The sequence below is a fragment of the Anarhichas minor genome, unplaced genomic scaffold (genome assembly GCF_050575085.1).
Source record: "Anarhichas minor isolate MPS153535 unplaced genomic scaffold, ASM5057508v1 ptg000011l, whole genome shotgun sequence".
NCBI classification, from domain to species: Eukaryota; Metazoa; Chordata; class Actinopteri; order Perciformes; family Anarhichadidae; genus Anarhichas; species Anarhichas minor.
Genome location: NW_027466457.1, coordinates 5,525,327 through 5,547,991, shown reverse-complemented (window position 1 = coordinate 5,547,991; position 22,665 = coordinate 5,525,327). Strand labels below are relative to the sequence as shown.

The 22,665-nt window shown below is 43.2% G+C and overlaps 1 protein-coding gene across 1 annotated transcript in view; it reads right to left on the bottom strand.

Annotated features, from left to right (window-relative positions):
- The window catches only part of igf1ra (insulin-like growth factor 1a receptor), a 74,574-nt gene extending 52,487 nt beyond the window's left edge, over positions 1-22,087 (bottom strand). Inside the window, exons 1-2 of the mRNA XM_076089034.1 lie at positions 20,973-22,087; positions 12,427-12,990 (exon numbers count right to left, since the gene is read on the bottom strand). Coding sequence (XP_075945149.1) covers positions 12,427-12,990; positions 20,973-21,063 — 655 coding nt within the window. The 5' untranslated portion in view covers positions 21,064-22,087. The remainder of the gene's footprint in view (positions 1-12,426; positions 12,991-20,972) is intronic.
- Positions 22,088-22,665: the final 578 nt, after the last annotated feature.

Genomic DNA, 22,665 nt, shown 5'->3' with positions numbered 1-22,665 from the left:
TAGTTGTGGATAGGAGTTGGTACTTTCATTGGTACCACCTCAGTCGAGGTTCCAAGCGGGCTAAGTGGTTACTTGAAGGTGGAGTTAAAACACTGCAGACAACTAAGTGGTCAAAAACAATCGTCACTCGCGCTACACGGGACATCCTGCACAAACCCACCATTTTTAGAAAAGCCAAGTTACTGTCATTAGCGACCACAATGTTTTTTCTTCTCGACCCAGATTTTGAAAATGCCAGCCAGCAAAAACTACACTATACAATTGACGGAGTGCGGACGTTCCTCCGTTCTGTTTGCTTGTTTGGAGTGTTGTGTTGAAGATGATATCAGTAGTTTCACGCAGTTTCGCTATGGCAATCAGCTGAAACTACACCTACAATGAGGGGGTACTATCCGCAGTGAAAAATTAAAGAGGAAAAAGGACCTCGTACCAAAGGTGAGTTGGTGTCCAGTCAAGCCAAACCATGCAGTGGAAATGAGGCAATAGAAGCATCAGGAACCAAAGAGAAGTAACAAAAGACTTGTTAGTTTGGTTCACTGTAACGTAAGAAACAGAGACAGGCTTGCACTAATGTAGCATTTGGATATATGAAAAGGAATGTGGCTCTCCTCTTTACATTAGGCTATTTCCATGTAGAGAAAGAACGACACACTACTGTTTTTAAATTGAATCTGATGTCTTTGATACTGTCCATACTGTAGCTACAAGCATAAACAGCAGATAAACAAAAATGTTGTGGTCCATCCATTACCGGCTGGGAAAAACAACAGAGTAAGTCAAAGCAGGATGAAGTTCAAGGGGTTTTCCTAAATAGGAGCATCTGTGTCATTACCCCACACACAGGCGGAGGAAGGGAGAAGGAAAGAAAAGGCTTGGAAGATAATACCATATATTATGCAGGGAGGTAGGTGGAATGCAAAAAACAAGCTTTTTACAAGCAAGTACATGTCTGGTCTGGAAAAGTGCTCACAACACTACATATGGGACCGAACAGTGTCTCACTGCTGGGAAGGGCCGGGACACAGACCACAACACAGCAAATACATAAGTGGATTTTTTTTACCGGATCATGGTGGGCGGGTGGATTTAGACTTAGTCATCAACAGCAAGTCATGGCAGTTCCAAACCACATCACAGTTAAACAGAGAGGTGTAACAGAACAAAAGCCAAAGCAAGCTGGCGGCCACTAGCGAGGAAAGGCTACGCTGAGTAAATAAGTGTGAGTAATAAAATATGAATGAGAATGGGCGGTGTTTACATGCACGCTGTGGGCTAGTGTCCGTCATGTTTATCAGGCAGCCACAGAGAGAGAGAGACAGAGACAGAGACAGAGAGACAGAGAGAGAGAGACAGAGACAGAGACAGAGAGAGAGAGAGAGAGAGAGAGAGAGGCGATTCCTGACGCACACTCAAGTGCAAACAAGCCCTGCAAGCCTTGTCTCTGTAATTGATGCACTAATGGGAGTGGGTGGTGTGGGGGGGGGGGCGTTTGAACTGAAGGTGGACGAGTCCAGACTGGGACTTCAAAAGGCCTGCTGGACGCTTATCAACAAATGCGCTCTCATCAGACACAAGAGGACGGAACAGATGAAAGGAGTGCTAATGCACCTCCACCTCCATCAAGCATCCACTATGCTCTATCAGCACAGCAGACCTGAGGAGCCCGGCTGCCATAGGGAGATGCATAGCCATCGAAACACACACAAACAAAGAGTCGGGGTCAATGAGTTCCTTACATCGCTAAGCAAGCTCATCGTTGAGCAGAAGATCCTCGCGCATACATCCAGCAGGCTTAAATGAGGGCTAAGATAATATGCAATATTATCATTTATCATCGTTAAAGGTTCTCAATGAGATATTCAGAGCATCAATATAGCAGCTACTTGCAATGTAAATAAATATAGTGGAGTAATGTCCACCTGATGACAAATTATACATTATTTTATATGGTACTTTGCATACAGTTGCTACATTGCTTTATATAAGTCATGTTAATTATTCTTATCACATCCCCAGCCTACAGGACAAATCTCTCTGATGATCTCATTATGGGTCAGCACTGTGTTGTCATGCAGGTGTCCTGTTGGGTTACAGGAAAACAATGACACAATTGTAGGGTCAACTTACCTTACCCTATCTGCCACCATAGAGTCACAATAATCTTTAAAGTCCTGCGAGTCTAAAGCCAATTTAGCGAGGATGAATGAGGATAGTGGCAGCTCCCAGGTGACGCGGCCTTTCCTTCCCCCCAAGCAGCAGGCAGAGATAGAGCTGCAGTGGGGAGCTCCAGAGACCTCTATATTTATCTGACACAGTAACAAGCCGCTGTCTGACTGCTGCGTAGTGCAGTACAGCTGTACAGTTTCTCCTCAACCGAATCACCCCCCCCCCCCGCCCGCCCTATCCCTTCTCGGACTATGCTCCGATGTGGCCAGTGATGAGGGAACCAGGGATGACCCAGCAACATGTCATCACTTTGAGAGTCAACGTGAATAAAAACGCGTTTGCATCCGCGTCTACAGGATGAAGGAAATGCACTGAATTCTGGCACTACATAGCTCGTGTGTGGCGCTTCACGCGCTGCTGGATTTCTCTACAGGAGGAGCCATATTTCAAAGTTGAGAGCCATATTTCATCCTGGGCCAGCCCAATGCTGACAAAGCACCAACTGGTGATTGCTGTGTTTGAGTGGCCCATTGAGGCGGACGGCCAAGGAGCTGACGTTCTGCCAAGAGGGCTGGAGAAGGCCGAGGAGCCCCAGCCACCTGCGCCCATTAGGCTGCGTGCTGACAACTGCACTAGGCCCTGGGGATCCCACCAAAACAAGCTGAAGAGAGAGGGGGGGGCAGGCATGGTCAAGGTCATTGACAAAAAGCAGATTAATGACAAAAGACGAGCCAGGCTGCTTTATGGATTGTTGACACTGAAAGATAAAGATATACGGGGGAAGATTTGTGAAAGGTTGACATGATCAAAACTTTGTTTGGAGCAAACATAACGTCAATCTTGATGCTGGCTAAGAGGGAACTGAAAGAAAGGGTTTGAGGGGAAGTGTGCTGTTGCCCCAGGCCTTTAATTTAGCTGTGTAATTCATGAGATTACCTTTGTGATTTTATGATGTTCTTTTATCTCCTCACTGTGCACATGCTCAAAAAAAGAACAAGACGGCAAAACACTGCTGGCACGCTGAGGCCTGCATGATATCTCTTTTATAGATCACACACACACACACACACACACACACACACACACACACACACACACACACACACACACACACACACACACACACACACACACACACACACACACACACACACACACACACACACACACACACACACACACACACACACACACACACACACACACACACACTAGATTCATGATGCATCCTGAGCTAAGCAGCTGCAGAATACAATAACTGTTCTTTACTTATTGTACAATTACTTTTCTAGATTTGATTATAAGATGTATCCCTATTCAAACTTTGTGTGTACCTGCCAGCTTATGTAGTACCTGTGCACAAAGCTTTAAAACAAGATACACTGACATGCCCATGGGAAGTGGATCTGTTTTCAAAGAGACACACACATTTCAGCCATGTGTGGAGGAAAGGGTTGAGAGAGTAGATCGGATCCCCATCCCCCTCCCCCCCCTCACCTACTTACCACACACACACACACACACACACACACACACACACACACACACACACACACACACACACACACACACACACACACACACACACACACACACACACACACACACACACACACACACACACACACACACACACACACACACACACACACACACACACACACACACACAAAACAGGGGAAGAAAATAGAGGAGCAGTGTCTCTATGACCTCAGTGAACCTGACTAACTATTCTGGCAAAGCATGATACTCTCATCTCTCTGCGGTATGCCAGCGTACATCCTCACCTCTGCAGGAGAGAATTGTCAGCAGGAGATCTGGGGTTTTTTTTCCACTGTGGAATCAACCCATCCTCTCAGAGCTTACTTGCAGGCATGGCACATTATCTCCCAGGAAGCAATCAAGCCAGCCCAGTAGTGAGTAAATGGCTGGTCTGGCCTGCACTATATGGAGGGATAGAGCCGGGGCATGCAGGCAGGCAGACAGAGGCACGGATCAGGCGCCAAGGGCAGGCACAGACAGCGGGCGTGGGCACTCGTCCTCCCTGAAAGGTGTCACTAAAAGGCGGTGATAGACCTCATCCTTCCTGCCATTTAGAGCACGAGTGAAGGGAACCTCTCATAACTTCCTCTCACAGAGCCGGGGGGGGGGCCCCGGCTCTGTGAGAGGAAGTTATACTATTCATGCGGATTTATGAATGAGTGGTGAGAGCAAAGGATGAGTCACAGCTTCAGAGCTGTACAGCCAGAAGGCAGCAGGCAGCCTATCACCAGAGGCACTGGGTGGCTCAAATAGGCATCAAGCAGGCTGGTGACGCACTACACACTGGGCTGGCACATACATTCACACAGACACACACAGCAGGCACAGTCACAGCGGGCACACACAGTCTTGGCATAAGTTGAGTGTATGTGTGTGTGCATGAGTGTCTGTGTGCAGGTGTGTCAGTCAGTGTCTTTGGAGGCTAGCAGCTTGAAACACGGGTCCTATTTTAGTCAATCAAAGCTATTAAGAGGAAACTTAGGGAAAGAGGCCAATCTGTCAGTGCTTTGAGAGGAGTCCTTTGTAGGCCACAGTGGACAGGAGTCGGATAAACTCACGGCACAGGCCATCAATGGACAATAAGCCCTGCTGTTCATACATGGACAATAACACACTGTATTACCATGTCATCATGAATGAACTTTGCTAACTTGCAATAATCAAATTGAAACTATGCAGGGAAAGACACTGCTGTTGACATTAAAAGTTAGCAACAGCAGTCGACACGTGTCTGTGGCTTTTCATGAATTTCACCACACTCTACTCGAGCAGTGAGGCAAATTTAATATGTAACAATTTTGCATTTGGGAGGAAGTCAAAACAAATTCAAGCGAGAAGCAAAAGGAATTCCATTCTGACCAATCACACTTGCCACTCGTGCTCCAGGCCTCTCAAAAGTCCAAAGGCAACCAATAAAAGCAATCGAGCAGAAAAACAATTTGTAACCAAACAGAGTTTTTCCCCTTGCTTTACGAGGGCTAAGGTTATACCGAGTGAAGAAGGTTTCTGTTTTGGGTGAATGTAATAACATCGGCTGGTAACACTTCCCGAGATTTACATTTATGAATGTGACCTAGATGGGAGAAAATGTGGCAAAGGCCAGGAAAAGAGACGGAGGACAGGGGGTGCAGGGATGTAGATGGAATGTACCGAGAGAAAAAACACACACACAAAGAAGCAATCACAAATGCATTATTTTAGTATTTTCTGTTCACATTAGAATTGACAGCTAATGGTTGTAGTTAATATGCTATTAGATCTTCGATAGATGAAAAGAAAAACTGAATTAAGCCCCTTTCCCACTTGACTAAAAACCCACAAACACCCACTAACATCTGGTTTTTGTCTTTAGTGGGAAAGGTTACAATCAGCATTCATTCCTGGGACAAGTAACTTTACAGTAGTCACGGGTATTTATCGGCTCCAGCTCCGCTCGGCAGTGATAGAAACATGACACTCGGGTGGACACGCTAATTTCAGCCCCTTTCTTTGTCATCTTGGCCACAAATTCTGTCTAAGCTGCGCCCGAACGTTGTTCCAAATTAGTCTGCATCAAGTTTAAAGAGGGACTGAATAGGTAACAGATACTTAACAAAATAAGTAACCAACATTTTCACTGGCCTCCATGCTGCTGTTCTCTGTTTACTAACCCTGTTTTCCAGCGTTGATGTGATGTTGAACATGACACACCAGAATAAAAAAAAACAGAAAGGCATACGCATCTACTGGCAATGGGAAAGGACTCTACTGCCTGTTGTTTGCAGGTGTTCCCACAAACTCAAATTTGCTGACATGGCTATTAACTATGAAACACCCTTTAAAGTTTTGACGAGTACCATGAGTACTAAAATGTATTACTCAGTATTAACACATTTGTAAAATATGTATTCATGCTCTTGCAGAGAGTTAAATAAGCACATTGATACCATTAGCATATCTGTCTGTTAAAAATGAAGCTAAATGCAGTTAGCCTAGCTTAGCATTAAGACTGGTAACAGGGGGAAACAGCTAGCACGGAAACGTAACAACCAGCACCTCTAAGCTCAAGAATTAACCCTTTGTATATTTGTTCATGCAAAAACTGAATTGTGCTTTTATATAGTAGCTTCATATTTACTGTACAGATATGAGATGTCCGACTGTACTGAGATATCCCTGCAAGAAAATAAGCACCAAAATATTTAAATAATATGTATTCTTTTATAAAATGCTAATATAATTTGCTGATATAGCTTTGACACGAGCATTACAGCCTGTTTGCTATTATAACGACCTTTGCTACTATGAATAGTATTTGCTCATTTTAGATTTACTAGCAAAGTTGTTGTTACTTTCCACTTCACTATCAACACGTGTAGGCAATATACTGGCAGCCAATAATTAATGAATAGATAAGATGTCAGACATTTCCCCTTTGAGGTACGGTATACCGCAGCTGAAGGAGCAGCAGTTAAGGAACAACAATAGACGCTGTTGTGTCCACGCTCTTTGTCTGGCACACAAACACACAGAACCCTATTGACAGCCTGTTGTCGCTTCTCTTGCCCTTGGACCACTGTTTATAAAGACATAAGCCTCTAAGAGCACAAAGAGAGCAAAGGCTGCCGTGAAGGGAGCTTTGTCTGCTTTCTCTAGTGTAATGTATTTATTTCAATGACACCATTGAGTTGTAACATTAAATCAATAGTTCCCAGTCCTCCGGGGAAATATCAGAGACAAGGGTGTGTGCTCAAACAAACCAGAGTTAACTGAACAGGATAACTGTGTCTCACGTGTTGAATTCAACCTCCTGCAGTTACCTACAAGGTCCGCGTCTACACTAACGTAGAAAGGGTTGAAATGTCGGGCAGTTAAGAAGCACAGGCCCGGTTTCTCCTTTCCCAGGACGCCGGGAACCACACCGATGAACAAAAAGAAAATATGAGCATGCTAGTGGGGAACATGACGGATGTGATTATTCCATCTTTAGTCTGGTGGTTGTGGCAGGGCAGGAATGAATGAGCCTGATTGACATGAGTGCCATCTCTCTGGCACTAACACTGGCACGCTGCCTAAGCTCTGTACAAAATGGAGCAGAGCGCAGGCGAGCGGCTCATGCTGGGTGGAAACATCAGATGTACGAGTACTGAGTCACGGTGCCGAATGTGGGCCCAGGAAAGCATCGGACTGTCAAGACCGGAATTTGAGCCCTTTCCTGCATCCTGTCCCTATGACCACAGGACTTTGATAAGCTTCAGAAAAGCCATTAACTATTTAAAAGCTTCCGTGTGTCTGCTGTTGCATGTTGGTTAAACAAAGAACGACTGACAGATGATCATAAGAACTCGGCCCGCCTTGGTGCACAGTCACCTCAATCAAACAGAACATAGACCTACATCAATATCATCCCCACCATCAGTTTAGCTCCGTCTTATTGCCAACAAATAGTCTCTGTATGGCCCTGCACATGTAGTCTGCACATACAGCATGTGCTGTGTATTTCCCCCTCTCTATCCCCTCACAAGTTCAACTGCAATGAGTAAGCCGTCAGGAATTTCTACCTTATATGCTTAAAGGGGCCGACTCATTCCACCACACTTAACATACATGCCTTATTCCTTAAGTGTCAATAAATCTAGCTCTTAGCCGGCACAAACGGAGCCTAATTTCTACTCAGTGCGATCTTTCTGCAACTAATCTTGACAACAACAAGCATGAGCTATGTGGTAGCTCCAGAAATCAATTTACAAAAGCCTCTGAGGGGAAAGGAGGATTTGCATTCTGTTTTCTGATTAAATCATGTTCTTGTCAATAACATTCTGAATTACCGGTAATTAATTAGCACAGAGAACCAGGAAAACAACCAACAGGGAAAATAGAATAAAATGAAAATGCTGTTAACAATTAGATGGATGTAACTCTGCTGTTTTAAAAGATAAGTCTTGTGATATTGTGTATTTTTCTTATCGTCAATAAATCTCAAATAACATTTGCTAAGACCTACAGCTTTAAAAGAAAATGACATAGCCTTGTTTTTGTAAATGGCCATATTTCCCATCTTACCAGTGGGGTTAGGGCAGAGTGCCACAGACAGTGGAGGGAAATCAGAAGGCATTAAGAAATAGATTGTTGGTTTTGGTTCTTTTATTGGATTTGTTGACAATAATAAAAAAAAATTGAATATTGACAGCCTTATCAACTCTATCGAAAGATATCAAAACGTAGAAAAAAGGAGTAGAAAGAGTAAAAAAATACATACTCTAAAACACACATTTTTATCCTACTGTCAAGTGGCCTTAGGTCAGAGCACTCAGACCAGAGATATCAAGTGGGTCTCTGGCAAGGAGGGAGTAAACATTATCAAATGCAAAAGTCTCCCGGTCCAGTGCTTTGCTGCATTTCTTCTGGATTCACTACGAGGATACACAGAGCACAGACTGTCTGTGGCACAACAGGACAGCAGGTCTCCTTACGTCACATTTCACCTTACATCACTAGAGCGCAGACGCTAAAATTCAAACTGACACTGCACCAATTCCAACCAAGTTTTGCTTTATCAAAAAGCAAAGGCAGTGTCAGTATTTGGAATTTTTTGATTAATTAAACACTCACAGTCAGACTTATCTTCTGACATGTTCTATTGATATCAAAATACAATATTCAGCACGTGATATTCCTTAAAATCAGACAACCTACAGTAAGTTAGTATTCTATAACATAAGAAAACATGTGAGCTATGTGAGGACTACCGTGTGTGAAAGTGTGTGCCTCCTTGTGAAGCTATGAAGACTAACCTGCCCTGAGACTGGGCATGGACACAGCAGCATGGTTTCCTGCTCGTCTACCTAATTTTAAAGCCTCTTGTCTATCTGGCTTTGGCTCGGGTTCAGGGGCAGAAGGGAGGCCTGTCTGCAGAAAACACAGACACGGAGACCTGAGAGGGCTATTTGAAGCAGGCCAGTTTTCAGTCACAGGGTCCCCCCAAAACTCAAAGCAAACAGTGTGCTATGTCAAAGGATCCACGGCTTGGCCAAACAAGCCAGCTGGCTGTGACCGCTGCAGTGATGAGAGAGTGTCTCCTGACAAGTAAACAGAGCAGAGGTATCTGACAGCCAGAGCTATTAACAGCCCCTGATAAGCCCTGCAGAAAAGAGTGAGGTGAAAATAGAGGAAACACCAGCAGAAAAACTGACAAGGATAAACGGAGTTCAGATCAAGGCTGAGGCTAAGTGAAGTGGAAAACGTTAGTGAGGAAGAAACAGACAGACATGGTACGAAGTGGGGAAAGCAACAGCAGGGAATACAGGGAGGATTTAGGAGGAAGCATGGAGGGGGGGGGGGGACAGAAAAGGGGGAGTGACGCGGGCACATTTTCAACCCACCAAGCACTGCGCTTTAGTGAGAGCTTGCTGTTGAGCTTGTATATGTATACTTGACATTTGTCTGACATTTCCCCTCAGTGCACCTTCCTTCTGCGCATGGCTCCTCAGTCAGGGCCTCTCTTCGCATCGCTGCCTGCCACTAAAAAGCACCCAGAACCTCCGCCCCAACCTGCACATCCCTACACACAGTCACTCCCACTCACTTCCATCCAGCCACATGCACAGAATTAACCTTTCAGTTGTTTGTTTCTGTCCAGCATCATATATATATACACATCTAATACACCCAAAACTGTTGTGAGAAAAAAGTATCTGGTATACCAGATACTTTTTTCCCACAGTTTTGGCGTCATGTGGAAAGAGGAGTTTTGTTGTTGCCCTGTGAAGCACTTAAGGCCCGGAGGCTAAAGTAATGTGCTAGGCAGACAGCGCTCCCTCCTCATGTAGTGTAATTAAAGAGGAGACCGGGCCATATTGACTATAAAACCACTGAATGCCCTTGAAGGAACATCTGTACTGGAGAAAAACAAGACAATTATGCAGAGGGGTGGAGGGAGGAGAGAGGAATCTTAAGCAGGAAGGAGAGAGGTAGGCACATCAAGCCATAAAAAGACAGGGTGAGAAATGTTATCTTTGCATGAAGCCTGGAATATTTACAGACCTCATAGACTTGATCTAGCTTCATTCTGTTCTATTATGGCATCAGTAACTCCTCCTTTTTTTCCCACTGTTTTGCTCCCCGGAGCCTTTATCTGCAGCCTTGACACCTCAGGGCCCTCTAGATGAATGCATTCACCCTGACCTCGGCCTGGGCCTCACAGAGAAGTGAACTGGTTCAAACAATACTCCTGCTCTGCCTCTGAAGTCCGGCATGTGAGAACAACAGACTGCAAAACACTACATAGTATCTAGTGTGGGAAGAGCAGACGTGACTTGAAGGTCATTCACAATGTAGCGTTTAGTAAATAAAGCAAAATGTAGGAGACAAGAAAAAACAGAGGCATAACAATAAACACACCAAGGACACAAGCTTGATTTCCACTATTTGTTCTGAGGGTCCCCAAGGGTGGAGGAGGGTGGTGTTTAAGACTCCCAACTGACCATGGGAGCTGTACACAGGTCTGTAATCGAAAAGGGCTTTAGGGACATTTTCCCACCATTATTTCAGACGGATGATAATAGGACAGAGAAAATGGCCCGCAGCAGCAGTCTGAAACAAGTTGTCTATGCCAAAAAGTCTTGGTTTATATATTCCTTTTCACCAAAAAAACATTGTATTTGCATTTATCTGTGAATCTTTTTTTTACTCCACAATACAGTATGGATATTCAGACTCAAGAGAGGGAAATATAAGAGGCCAGTCTCTCTCAAGCACCAAAGTGTTAATGGCAAATTAAGAAATGAAAGGGAAATAGTACGCAACCCTGACGACACAGCATTGATCCAACATCATCATCCAAACCTCAAATAAAAAACATCTATCAAAGCAAAGCAGCAGAAAGATGGAAGGCCATAACTTGTCCTGTTATATCTTGTTATCAGCATCTGAAAGGCATTTCATTAATCATTTCTACATGTAATAAAAACCTCTAAAATACCTCTCGCACTGGCACTTTTTTGTGATATTTATGATACAGACACCTAATGAAATTGAAGCACCATTAATATGCTTTAATTCCTTTGTGAATTTGTAAAAAGGTTTAAAGATATGTTAATAGTCTTTTCTGATTTTTTGCGATTACCATTTCCACTGGTGAGATAGGGAATTGTGTGTTATTCTTAAGTGCAGTCTGTGAAGGAATTCGACACTGATCAAAACAACCTCTGCAAACCCTCTTCACCCTTGGAGAAATGTTGAAAAACAAAGCATAGATGGCCTAAGGAAACAACTAGGGGCTGGATATCTTCATAATAGCTGCATGAAAGGCGATACAGCTAAAGAAACATGATATTTAAAAAATAGTTGGATTTTATGTAAGGAAGAACGGAACATTTCACCAATAGCTCAGCTTAGTCTGTCTGTGTCAAACAGGCTGCAGGAGTACATTTTTAAAAAGGCTTGAACTGCCTGCCACAGTAGTTTTGAAGAGACGTGAGACAGCTGATCTGGTCGTCCCAATTTCTAATCAAAATGCACAAGCTGTCTCTCAGTCTGTAATCTGAGAGAGTAAGAGCGGTGAAGATATGTAATGTTGCTACAAGCTGTTTCACTCGCCTTGAGAGCCGTGCGAATGTAGATAGATGATATGACCCTCCTCTGAACTGTTATTAAAAATGCATGACCCTACCGCGGGGCCGAAGTTATACAAGGATGACCCTCCCCCAAATTCTTCAATATACCCCTTTTCATGAATTGCAAAAAGTCCCTCAGGCAAATATTTAACTGACATGGTCCAGACAGGTAGACTAGCTCATTTCTTGGCAGAGCAACGTTAACCTCAACTGAGTATGCCTTTCTAATACCCGGTGCTCTATATTGCAGCCATCCTTCACTCCACAAATAGCCTGATTTAAAGACAAGGTCTACATAATGAACAGAGAGGAAATGTTTGCACTGGCCCGTGGACAATCCTGCAGCCTGACGGAAATGAAGGAAAAACACTGCATAGATTCATGGGATTTGTTCGGCAGTGAAAAAATGCACAATTTCAGAATGTTTATAAGACTGGAAACCACCTACATTGGGGATGTGACATCAAAGTCACATCCACATTTACTGTACTTGTATCCCAAAATGTTGCACACCGCCGTACAAAATCTAAATGCATTTGGCAAACATAACATTTAAAGCTGCTTTGTTCTTTCTCAACATCATGTGCTGGGATAAAGGATAAAACAAAAACAGAATAGACGTTACCTTTCTGGCACTGGCTGGAGGTCCAACAGCGGTAGTCGTAGTTGTCATTGAATGACGTCCTCTGACAAAGAGGGTTATCCTCCATGATGCCTGGGCAGACATTGTCACACTCCTCTGCCTTCTTATTCCCATTGATAACGTTGTTGAACTCAGCATCCATAATAAGAGACCAGTCCACTGAGTCCAGGTAGCAGAGCTCAGGGTTCTTTTCGATCCGCATGGCTCCCCGGGTGATGTTCCTTAGGTTGTACAGGCCAATGTCCTTCAGGCTGGTCATCTCGTAGATCACCAGGGCATAGTTGTAGAAGAGATTGCGCCCACGTATGACACTCAGGTTGGGGAAGAGCATGCTGAGGCTGTCCAGGCCCGAGACACGAAACAGCAGCAGGTAGTCGGTGATGACGGTCAGCTTTGGGAAACTAAGGGAGCGAAAGGCCTCCTGGTGGATGTTGTTGGTCTTGTCGTTGATGAGGAGGATCTGCAGGTAGCCCTCCACCACCGTACAGTTCTCCAGCCGCCTGAACTCGCTGATGTCATTTCGGATGTCGATACTGGGACCACAGACTGGAATAGACAGAGAAAGACGACGTTTATTTTCTGTTGTATCAGAAATGAATTGAACAGAAATGTTTGGTAGGAAATACAGCAATGCTTCATGCAGATCACTTTTGCCAAAATATTTTTATTATAATAATCTTCTTGAGGCATATAATCTTGTTAGTCAAGATGGTGAGGCTGGTACTTTGCTGGCAACATGTCATACATACAAATAATACAGAGCTCTGAAAAAGGAAATCATATTTCAAGCTACATTGTATAAAAGAAGTTTGTGTTCCCTCAGTCATGTTTATCAGAGCACAAAAGAGATGTGTCATCGGGGTCAGCTGAGGTAAAAGAGACTTTTAATATAGATGTGACTTGTTATTTAGTTTCACGTGGACGTTCACACGTTGATACACCCTCTGTATCTCTATCCATCACATCAAATGCAAACCTTTCCCTGTAAAATGTTGCGTCTGTCACCTCAGATAACCCCAGCGTTTGAATAAGCCATTCCTCTGTCCTCGGAAAACAACACTTGAAACCAGTTCCTGGAGCGCTCTCAAAACACACACACACACACACACGCCATTTATTATTGATAACAATCAACTCTCCCTCTAATCGTGCATATCAATTACTACACCTGGGAATTAATGGTAGATGATATTCTCATGTTATTGTGCGTTAATGCAGTGGTTCCATTACCTTGTTTGTCTGATATACCTTCACAGCCTTGTCTAAGGAAGTGAGATCTAGTGCCGCGTCATCGACACCACTGTCATGTTGCAAATACGTTTTATGAATTGCTTTCATGCTGTATGCATTCGTACCTCTTGGAGTGGGAACATTAGAAGTTTTAATCATTTATACATTATTGTTAGCTAACCAACCATTTTTAGCAATTATTTTTCGCTCACTGCTTTGACCATTAACCAAATATTTTGAGTTAACGGGAACTATTTACTTTTAGCTAACGCTGACCGGTTTAACCATTACTTTTAGCTAACGTTAAGTATTTTAACTAATAAACCTTTAGCTAACTATTTTAACTATTTAGCCATTATACAGCTACCTGTTTTAACCCTAGTTGACTGTAAAGTAGACGACGCATCTACACTTTCGCCATTTTGAGTTTCTGACGTCATTAATGGCCAGCGGCGGAGCGGCGGTATCGAGGTCCCGCCCCACACGTCCGCCCGAGCCAGTCACGAGCCACCTCACTTGCTTCTTAACAGGTAAAAATCTCTAAACTCCCTTACATAAATACATGCATTGCATTAACTATTTATGAACAATAAATGACTTATATAGTTACAGAATTGGCACTGAAGCTAACAGGTTGCACAATATTTTCTGTCTAAAAGAAGGTTCAACAGTCAGCACAGGAAATGCCTTGACATATGAGCTCCTTGGTTAAACCTGTTATGTTCTTACAGAGGCTTAGGACGCCATCGCAGTGAGAGACACTGTCACAGCGGCCGGTCCACGAGACAAACAGGCATGTTTTCAATGGGAGTCTTTGATCCTTGTCAAATCACTAGGGATAAGGCAAAGAGCTGAACTGTTTCTAGTCCTAAAATAAACACTGTGCCACCAGATGTCTTTCTAAAATGGTTGTAGAGATTTAAAAAATGACATAAGTGACCTCTCCTCGGCATTTATTCAACCATATGATGTGTAAGTGCTCTCAAAATGTCCCTGTGAGTAAATTAACTTAACAAAAAAAGGCAATGTTTGAGGTTCTTTGTTCAGACTATTCTGCCAAAAATAGAAGCTGCATTGTTTATGTGCGTGAGTGGGCTATATTTGGTCCTGTCAGGGTCTTTCACTTCTCCAAATTTAGAGCGGAAACGATTACTCCACAAGAAAATAGTATTTACTTTCTCCAATCAACACCAATGCCCCTGGGCTCCACTTGTGAGCCATCGAACTGCATGTCTTCTTTGTTTCATTCAGAATTTTCTCCCAGCTTCTCCAGCAGCCGGAGCGAGAGGGAGAGGGAGGAGGGGGTGGAGCCACTCCAATACAAAGACTAATTTGTTTGTTAGTAAAGAGAGACTCTAGGCCCCACTTCCTGATGAGGGCATTAATAAAATCAGGCGGCGTCTGACCAGAGAATGGGAGGGGGAGCGTAAAGACACTGTGACAAAAGAGAGATAAGGTTTCTGCCATGCGTTTCTATCGGAGGCCATCCTACTGGTGTAAAAACACAACCAACAGAAACTGCTAAATGCATTAAATGTATTTCTGGGTGTCAAATATGCCTGCGTCTTTTACCGCTACCTCTAATTGATTTATACTAAAAACTGCTGAATAGAAAGAGAGAAGAATAGAGCAAAGGAAAGCACAATGAAAGAAAGGCCTCCTCTTTGTGATTCCCTTGTTCTACTCATTAGACATGTTAAGTACCAGGAATGCCAATCATTTCCTTGGAAAAGGATTGAGTAGGATGTTGCCTCAAAACTAAAATACCCGGTTTTAAACGGAAACATATTCATGTGGATGTAGCCTAAGCCTCCAGGCTTCTCCGGTTCTTTCCAGTGAATCCATTTGTCGTGAAGACAACAATGCATGAATCAAATGTGAATACCAAACCCTTTATTTATTGCTACATAAACAGGAAGAAGTGGTGGGGGGAAAAAATGAAAGCGCTGACATATAATAATGACCAAGAAGTGATGTGATGCTTTTAGCAGCAGTGTCCACAAAGAGGGATATGCCGGCATACATGCGTCTGTCTCTCCCTCCTGTCTCTCTTTGCTCTTCACACTGCTGAGTAAACACACATATCTCCACAGCGTAATGCGATCCATCGGCTCATGTTTATGATTGATAAACCTTGCCCTGGCCCTCCAGGGAAATGTCATCACACATGCACACCTGCACCTGCACATGCGCGCACACACACACACACACACACACACACACACACACACACACACACACACACACACACACACACACACACACACAACATGACCCTAAGTCAGTCAAATCAAGGCAAAGCTAATGGTCACTGTTTATCTTAACTTCACATAAACTGTGATTCCGATTCAGTAAACACCTTATATGTAAATAATCAAACAAATACAGCTTTATCAGTTTTGAAAATGCCACACTGTCTGCATGTTGTGTGACCCCCAACATGGCTGCAAACGCACCCACAAATTGAAAATGTCTGGTGTAGGAAATATTTTAAAAATATGCATCTTGTATGAAAGAAAATGTTAAAATGTTTTATCTTGTGTTTGACATCATCCTTCTTCAACAATATATCAAAGTCAGTACTAATTGTGAGACATGTTTGTTATGATTATATGCATAATAAAAGTGTCAAATGTACGTTGTTTTAATTTTTAGTAGATTCGATTTTTCAACTCAACATTCAGATCTAGTCCATAGGCAATCACAAAGCATCTTCTTCTACTTATGAGAGGTGCACATAGATGCATATATGGCATGAACAAATGTTAGAAAGATTTAATTCACTGAACCAGAACAACCGGCACAAAAATGTCCCACTAAAATCCAGTTGTTGTTGTTGCAGTGAGGGAGCTGGTCACTGTGCGGTCATATCCCCTCACACCTGTCACATCAACTGGCCCTAATCCCCAGCACACTGGAAGTCATCTGACCATCGGTCTGGTGGGCCACTTCCCCTCAGTGGACCATACTTCAAACACTGTGGCTCAGATTTCACCAAAACCCCAAACAGTAACATTACACTCTCCATCACAACAAATGTCTCGCAAAGACCACCCCCTCCTCTCCCAGAATAAGGGTAGGGCAGGAGGCAACATCCTCTATACTGTACATGAACAGTAAAATGTGATCATTATAAACAACCACATTTCATTTACTGCTCGATTACAGTGAAATATGGTTTGCAGGGATTTCTATTTAGGGTTAATGTCTGCAAGGATATATGGACGCTGCAGGAAACTTACAAAGTAAGAGAAGGGAAAATTGAGGAACTTTATCAGCATTTCAATTTAAGTGGTGATAAATGTATTACTTTCTTGGGTATGTTGTAGCATAACATCCTTTCTTGGAGTCACCCCACAATTATTTTTGATACCACTGCTTGTGATGCAGCTGTTTGTGAATAGAAACACAAGTTTCTGCCAGGTTCACTACATGGCCTCTCTGGTGAATAAGAATGAAATCCATAAAAGAAAACAAAGTAAAGTGAATAATAAAGCATCATTTCAGGCGTTCTCCTAATGAATAGATTTAATCTGAAGCTATAGCCCTTTATGACAGTGTATTGCTATATTTCATGCACCTATGCTGGAAATCACATGCAAATACAACTTGCACCTCAGCGTTTACAGTCTTCCTTTATCCTTCATTAAACACAAATAACCAAGTGATGACCTGACGATTGAAACAACGACAACATGAAACAACAAAGAGGTTTCTCGCTGAGATTCTGAAAACACCTCTGAGATTAATCTTTGGCTGATGAATTCTCCACTCGGGACAAATCCACATTCAGTTCTTAATGAACAGCTTTCAACTGATACACCAAGTGCCATCCATTGGAAGAGCTAACATTTGCAATCATCTCATAAATTGTACAATGCTCCACAGGCCAATAAAATGGCAGCCTATGATGATGTATGTGCAGTTGGCCGGAGACGGCGTTTGAGCAAATTCAAAGCAGGCCACTTGAAATAAAGTGTTTAATTAAGCATTGTAAACCTCAGCTGGCAGCCTGGAGGAGCTGCAGGACAGCATTTGACTGCACTCTCACAAACTAGCCCAGTGACACACTTTCACATCCTTACACAGGGGCACGCCACTGACTCAGGCTGTCACGCCGAGTCCTGCTGCAGTACACACAGAGAGCTGCACAATAAACTCACATGCATGCACACAAACAAACAAACTAGTACACACACCATAGGGCTATGAACACTCACTACACTTGGCGGGGGGGGGGGGGGATACAAGGCATTCCTGCATCCAGCCAAGCCAGGAATAGGGGAAGGGAACGCATGGTGGAAGGCTGGGGGGAGTGCATGTAACCGTGTAGCCCCAGTCACAAGATGGAGTGGGGCACCTTGGAGTAGAGTTACAGCAGTCATATCTGAGCCACTTGCCCCTCTGGCACGCTAGTTTGAATGTATGCATGTTGCAGTGTTTCTAATTTGTTTGTGAACTTTTACATGTGCAATTTGTTTAATTAAAAAAAAAATATATATATATATATATCTGAGCCACTTGCCGGATCACAACAAGGAGAGTACTGCAACATGCCATACCCCAAATGGAGTGGTGGGAGGGATGCCTGTCAAGGACAATGCTTGCTGACGTTTGATTATTTATGCCGCCATTCAAGTTTTCCGGAGCAACATGTCCCTTCATAAATAACTACACAAGAACACTGGTGGGCCCTCATGGGACGGGACAGAGAGTGCCTGTACTCACACAACCCCTGCGCCAATGTTGTTGGTGACATATCTATTTATAACCCCAATAGTAGTGATGCCAAGTGATGAAGTTAAGCGCATCGGTCTGTACAGGAGACCGCTCCGTACGAACAGCAAAAGCCAATAAAACAGTTCACAAACTCTCTACTCTTCCAATCAACAGAACCAAGTCTGTTGCTCTTGCGAGTGTATTTTTGCACATTTCCAAACATCGAGTCTCTATCTACCTCACGCTCTCTCCCTTTTAGAGACTTGTTTGCTGCATACACCTGGAAGCCACGGCATGGAAAGTTTACTTGTGGTGAGAGTTAAAAGGGATCTTAATTAGATATTATTGGTGTGGACAGATTATCAAAACGAATAAGAGAGAAGAAAAAAAAAGGTTTTCAACCCCTAATGGAGCTCTTGGATATCTGTGTTTTTCCACTAAGTGATGATAGATATATTTTGACTCTCTGCAGCCCAGTGAAGTAAACATCATCCCCAAGCAATAAACTGGTAAGACTCATCCCTGTCTTGATATTCACCACAGTCTTTGTCTATGAATGCTTTGTTCTGAAAAGCCTGATGTATTATACACCACAAAGCATCAAGATCTGAGGGAAACCACTTGTCTCCCAGGCCCCTGCTGCGTTCATGGGTGTCTCACTAACTCAGGAGGGTGCACACAAACGCACCCCCACATGGCTGTGGCCGGACCACTGGTCAGTAGGACGAAAACAGTTTTTTCTTCTATTTGAATGCTAATAGAGGTCAGTCTACATGTCTCCCTCCCATGTCAAGTTGTCTCCACCATCCCACATGTCCTCTCAGGAAACAGGCAAATTAGTATGGAAGTGATGCAATGCCCTAAACACACACATACACAAAAACAAATCATGCCACCCAGGTTACGCAGACACACAATCTCTGGGCTCAAGGTGCAACGGTGCAACTGGAGGGGTCTTGATGTCTACTGAGCAGTCCAATGACTGTAAATTGAAATAAACACATTAAACTTCTCTTAGTTCAAAAGGAATGTGACTTTGAAGAAGTTTTAAAGTGGAAGTAGTATGACAGACGTTATACCAAAATTGGCTAAATCGTTTTTAAAATTACAGTTTGTTTTGGGCTAAGATTTTTTTAAAGACAGATTAGTTTGGTATTATCTTTGCCCAACATGGTATTTAGAGAGATTCAACTGAAAAGCCTAATAGTTTACATCATCACCAAGCAGTTGGAGAACTTTCTTGTAAACAGCTGTATAGGCCTTTATATGCTGAGCAATGAATCGTGAATTCCCAGTCGTTCTATTATAGCATTGGCAACAAACAAAAAAAGCCCCCTTGATTCCAGCTGCTATATAAGATAAGATTACTTAAAATTGCTTTAGATTAGATGAGACATGTGCAATATGCTCGCTGAAGCATTGATGAGCACATTCTAAATTTTAAACCATCAAAACAAAACATTGAAATAACAGCCAGGGCACTGAAATGGGTAAAAAGTTGAGGACATTTAACATGACTAAACAGAAAGCACTTTGAAAAGCGCCTACATTTTAGGGGATTCCATGAGAAATAATCAGTGCAAGTCTGTTATTGGTTGGTAAAGTACATAAAGCACTCAAACGGAAATCTTAACAGAGTAAATAAAACCTCTAAAATTTGAAAATAAAAAAATATTCACCTACTCCTCTGTGTCGTTTTTCAATAAGTGTCTCTGTATTGTCATTTTTCATCTCTAGTGTTTTATTAACAGAGTGAAAACATGATGTTGGGACTGGATAGGAAACGCGCCTGCGCTCAGGAGCTCCTGTATGTTATGGCTTGCATTAATTGACGCTACACACATAGCTGCACGCAGAGTAGTTGCCTATAGTTTAATAAGAAAGGGGTTTGGACAACATCATTACTTCCGACAATAAGCTATGTTTAATCACGACTGTTTGTGAACATAGTCGGCTGAAGTAAGCCTTTTAATATTTTATTTGCATGTTGTTGTTGTTTTTTTATGTATGGCATTTTAAGAAGCAAATTAAGGTTTGTGTCTGATTGAGGATTTTCATGCGCAGCGACGCCACACAACGAAATGCAAAATGGCCACATGGTCGTAGTAACCTTCAGCTCTGGTCCCTAGATTCATCCTCTGCTCTCTGGATGTCTGACGTGAAGATTACGGCGACGTGTGTCTATAGCTCTACCTGTTTCTCGATAAACAACCGCTTCATCAAATGTGGCGACATTGCGCACAATAAAGCAGATGTTGCTTGAACGCGTTAACCTCCCGACGGGCAGCTGTACCACATGGTCCTCCGCTAATATGCAAGTAAAAGGCGCACGTCGGTGAGCTATATGCTCATTAGGTTTGTAGTATTGAGTGTCTAAGACCTGAGGTAAAAAAGAGAAGGTGTTCCCCATCATTTTGTTTTAATAAACACAGTGTAACCCATTATGTATCCCGCTAGTCAGCAAAAGACTGCTTTACAAGAGGTTGAACTGAGACACAAAAAGCACATTATGTATTAAGGCCAACCCCCGTGTCACCAATAAACTTTAACAAAATATGAAAACAAAAAAAAAGACTTACTCTCTCCATGTGTGGACCAGATGCAGATAGAGACAGAGAGCATCAGACCCCAAAACAAGGTCGGGCTACCCATCCGTGTGTCAGATCTCATGTTCAAAAAATAAAAAGGCAGGGATGGAATTGAAGTAAAATAATGAAAAATATACACACCAGCTCTTCAAAAAGGAATATGAAAAAGAGGGGAAACAAATGTCTGTAGCCCTAAAGGGGTACTCTATGGCAGCCTGCAAATGCGTGGCTTCCAGGATTTACTCTAAAAAATGTAAATAAATGTGTACAAAATCGCTTTGATAAGATATTCCTTTGAAGAACAAAATAAAAATGAAACAGTCTGCTATTTTTGCCAATCACAGGATACTTTGACGTCGGCTGTTATGGCACACAAGCCAGTGATTTTACTGGATAAATGATGGTAATCCCCATCTTCAGTCTCCATCTCTTGAAAACAGCAGTGCGCGTACAGTGCGATCAGGCCTGGTAATAACAATACAACAAATATCAGACTAGATGTTGTTATTGGGATCCTTTCCCACCATAATAAATGAACGCCAGTCGCTAACAAGGATCCCCCGTGATTGTGGATGAGGGGAGGAATGGGGCAGAAAACACGTCCAGATCCACAGGGGTGGTGGCTGCGAGGTTGAAAAATGAATGAAAACCCTTTTTTCCCCTTCTTTTTTTTTTTTTGCTTATGCCATTTAACCAGCACGGGCTCTCGATCCCCACAAAGCAGTCCTGGCCCTCGGTGAGAAGTCGCTTTATAACCCAATTGTCCAGCTCCCCGGGTCGGACTTATCTCTGCCGTCAGTCGGGATTTGCAGCTGAAAGAAAACACCAGACTTGTGCCACGCAAGAGAATGGGTCTCCAGCTCTCCTGCTAGACGACCTCAGCTGGGGTTGGGAGGGAGAATGTGTCCACAAGGAGTTGCCCTTTGCGTATGTTTCGCGTTTGGTCTTTATCCTCATAAAAAGAGAGAAAACGGAAACTCCCGCTGCGTGTATATCCAGAGGCTGAAATCCGACGGTTCGCCCTCAGTTAACGCAGGCTGTGGGTCCGCGCTCCTCCGTGGAATCTCTGCTGTAAACAAGAGTCGGCTTCTCTCACACAGAGACACATAGTGCTACGGATAAGGTGGCCGGGAGCAGGGCGGAAAACCCGGACTGGATTCAGACCCAGGGATTCCCAAATCCCACTACACCCCAAAGGAGACGCCTGGTAGTAACACCGCACAACCCCACCTGCGGGTGTCGCTGGGCAGCCGTGGTGTGAGTAGGCTCAGACCTTTTAATTCAGTAGAAAATGCGATGCCACAGTGTATAAATGTCATGTTATTATTCAAAGCCATGCATTGCAGTTTGACTTCATTCAAAATAGTAAGTGTCTGCATCAAAATATTCGTAAAGAACTAATTTTGCAGAATAGCCCATTTCAGAATAATGCACATTATACATGGATTATGATTAATGATGCATTCATGTATAGGCTACATCACTTTAATATTTCGGCGGGTAAATGTAATGCATAGCAAGGTTTGACAATCAAAGAAAGGCTGGGACTTGTCACAACGTGGTCTGGCTTCTTCAAAGGCCTTTATTAAGAAAAGGAAAGTAAATGGTTGACCTTTTCTGTGGTCTGTAGTTGCATGAGTGTGGCTATGGAAATGCCAAACCAAGGATTGGCAGCAAATGTTGC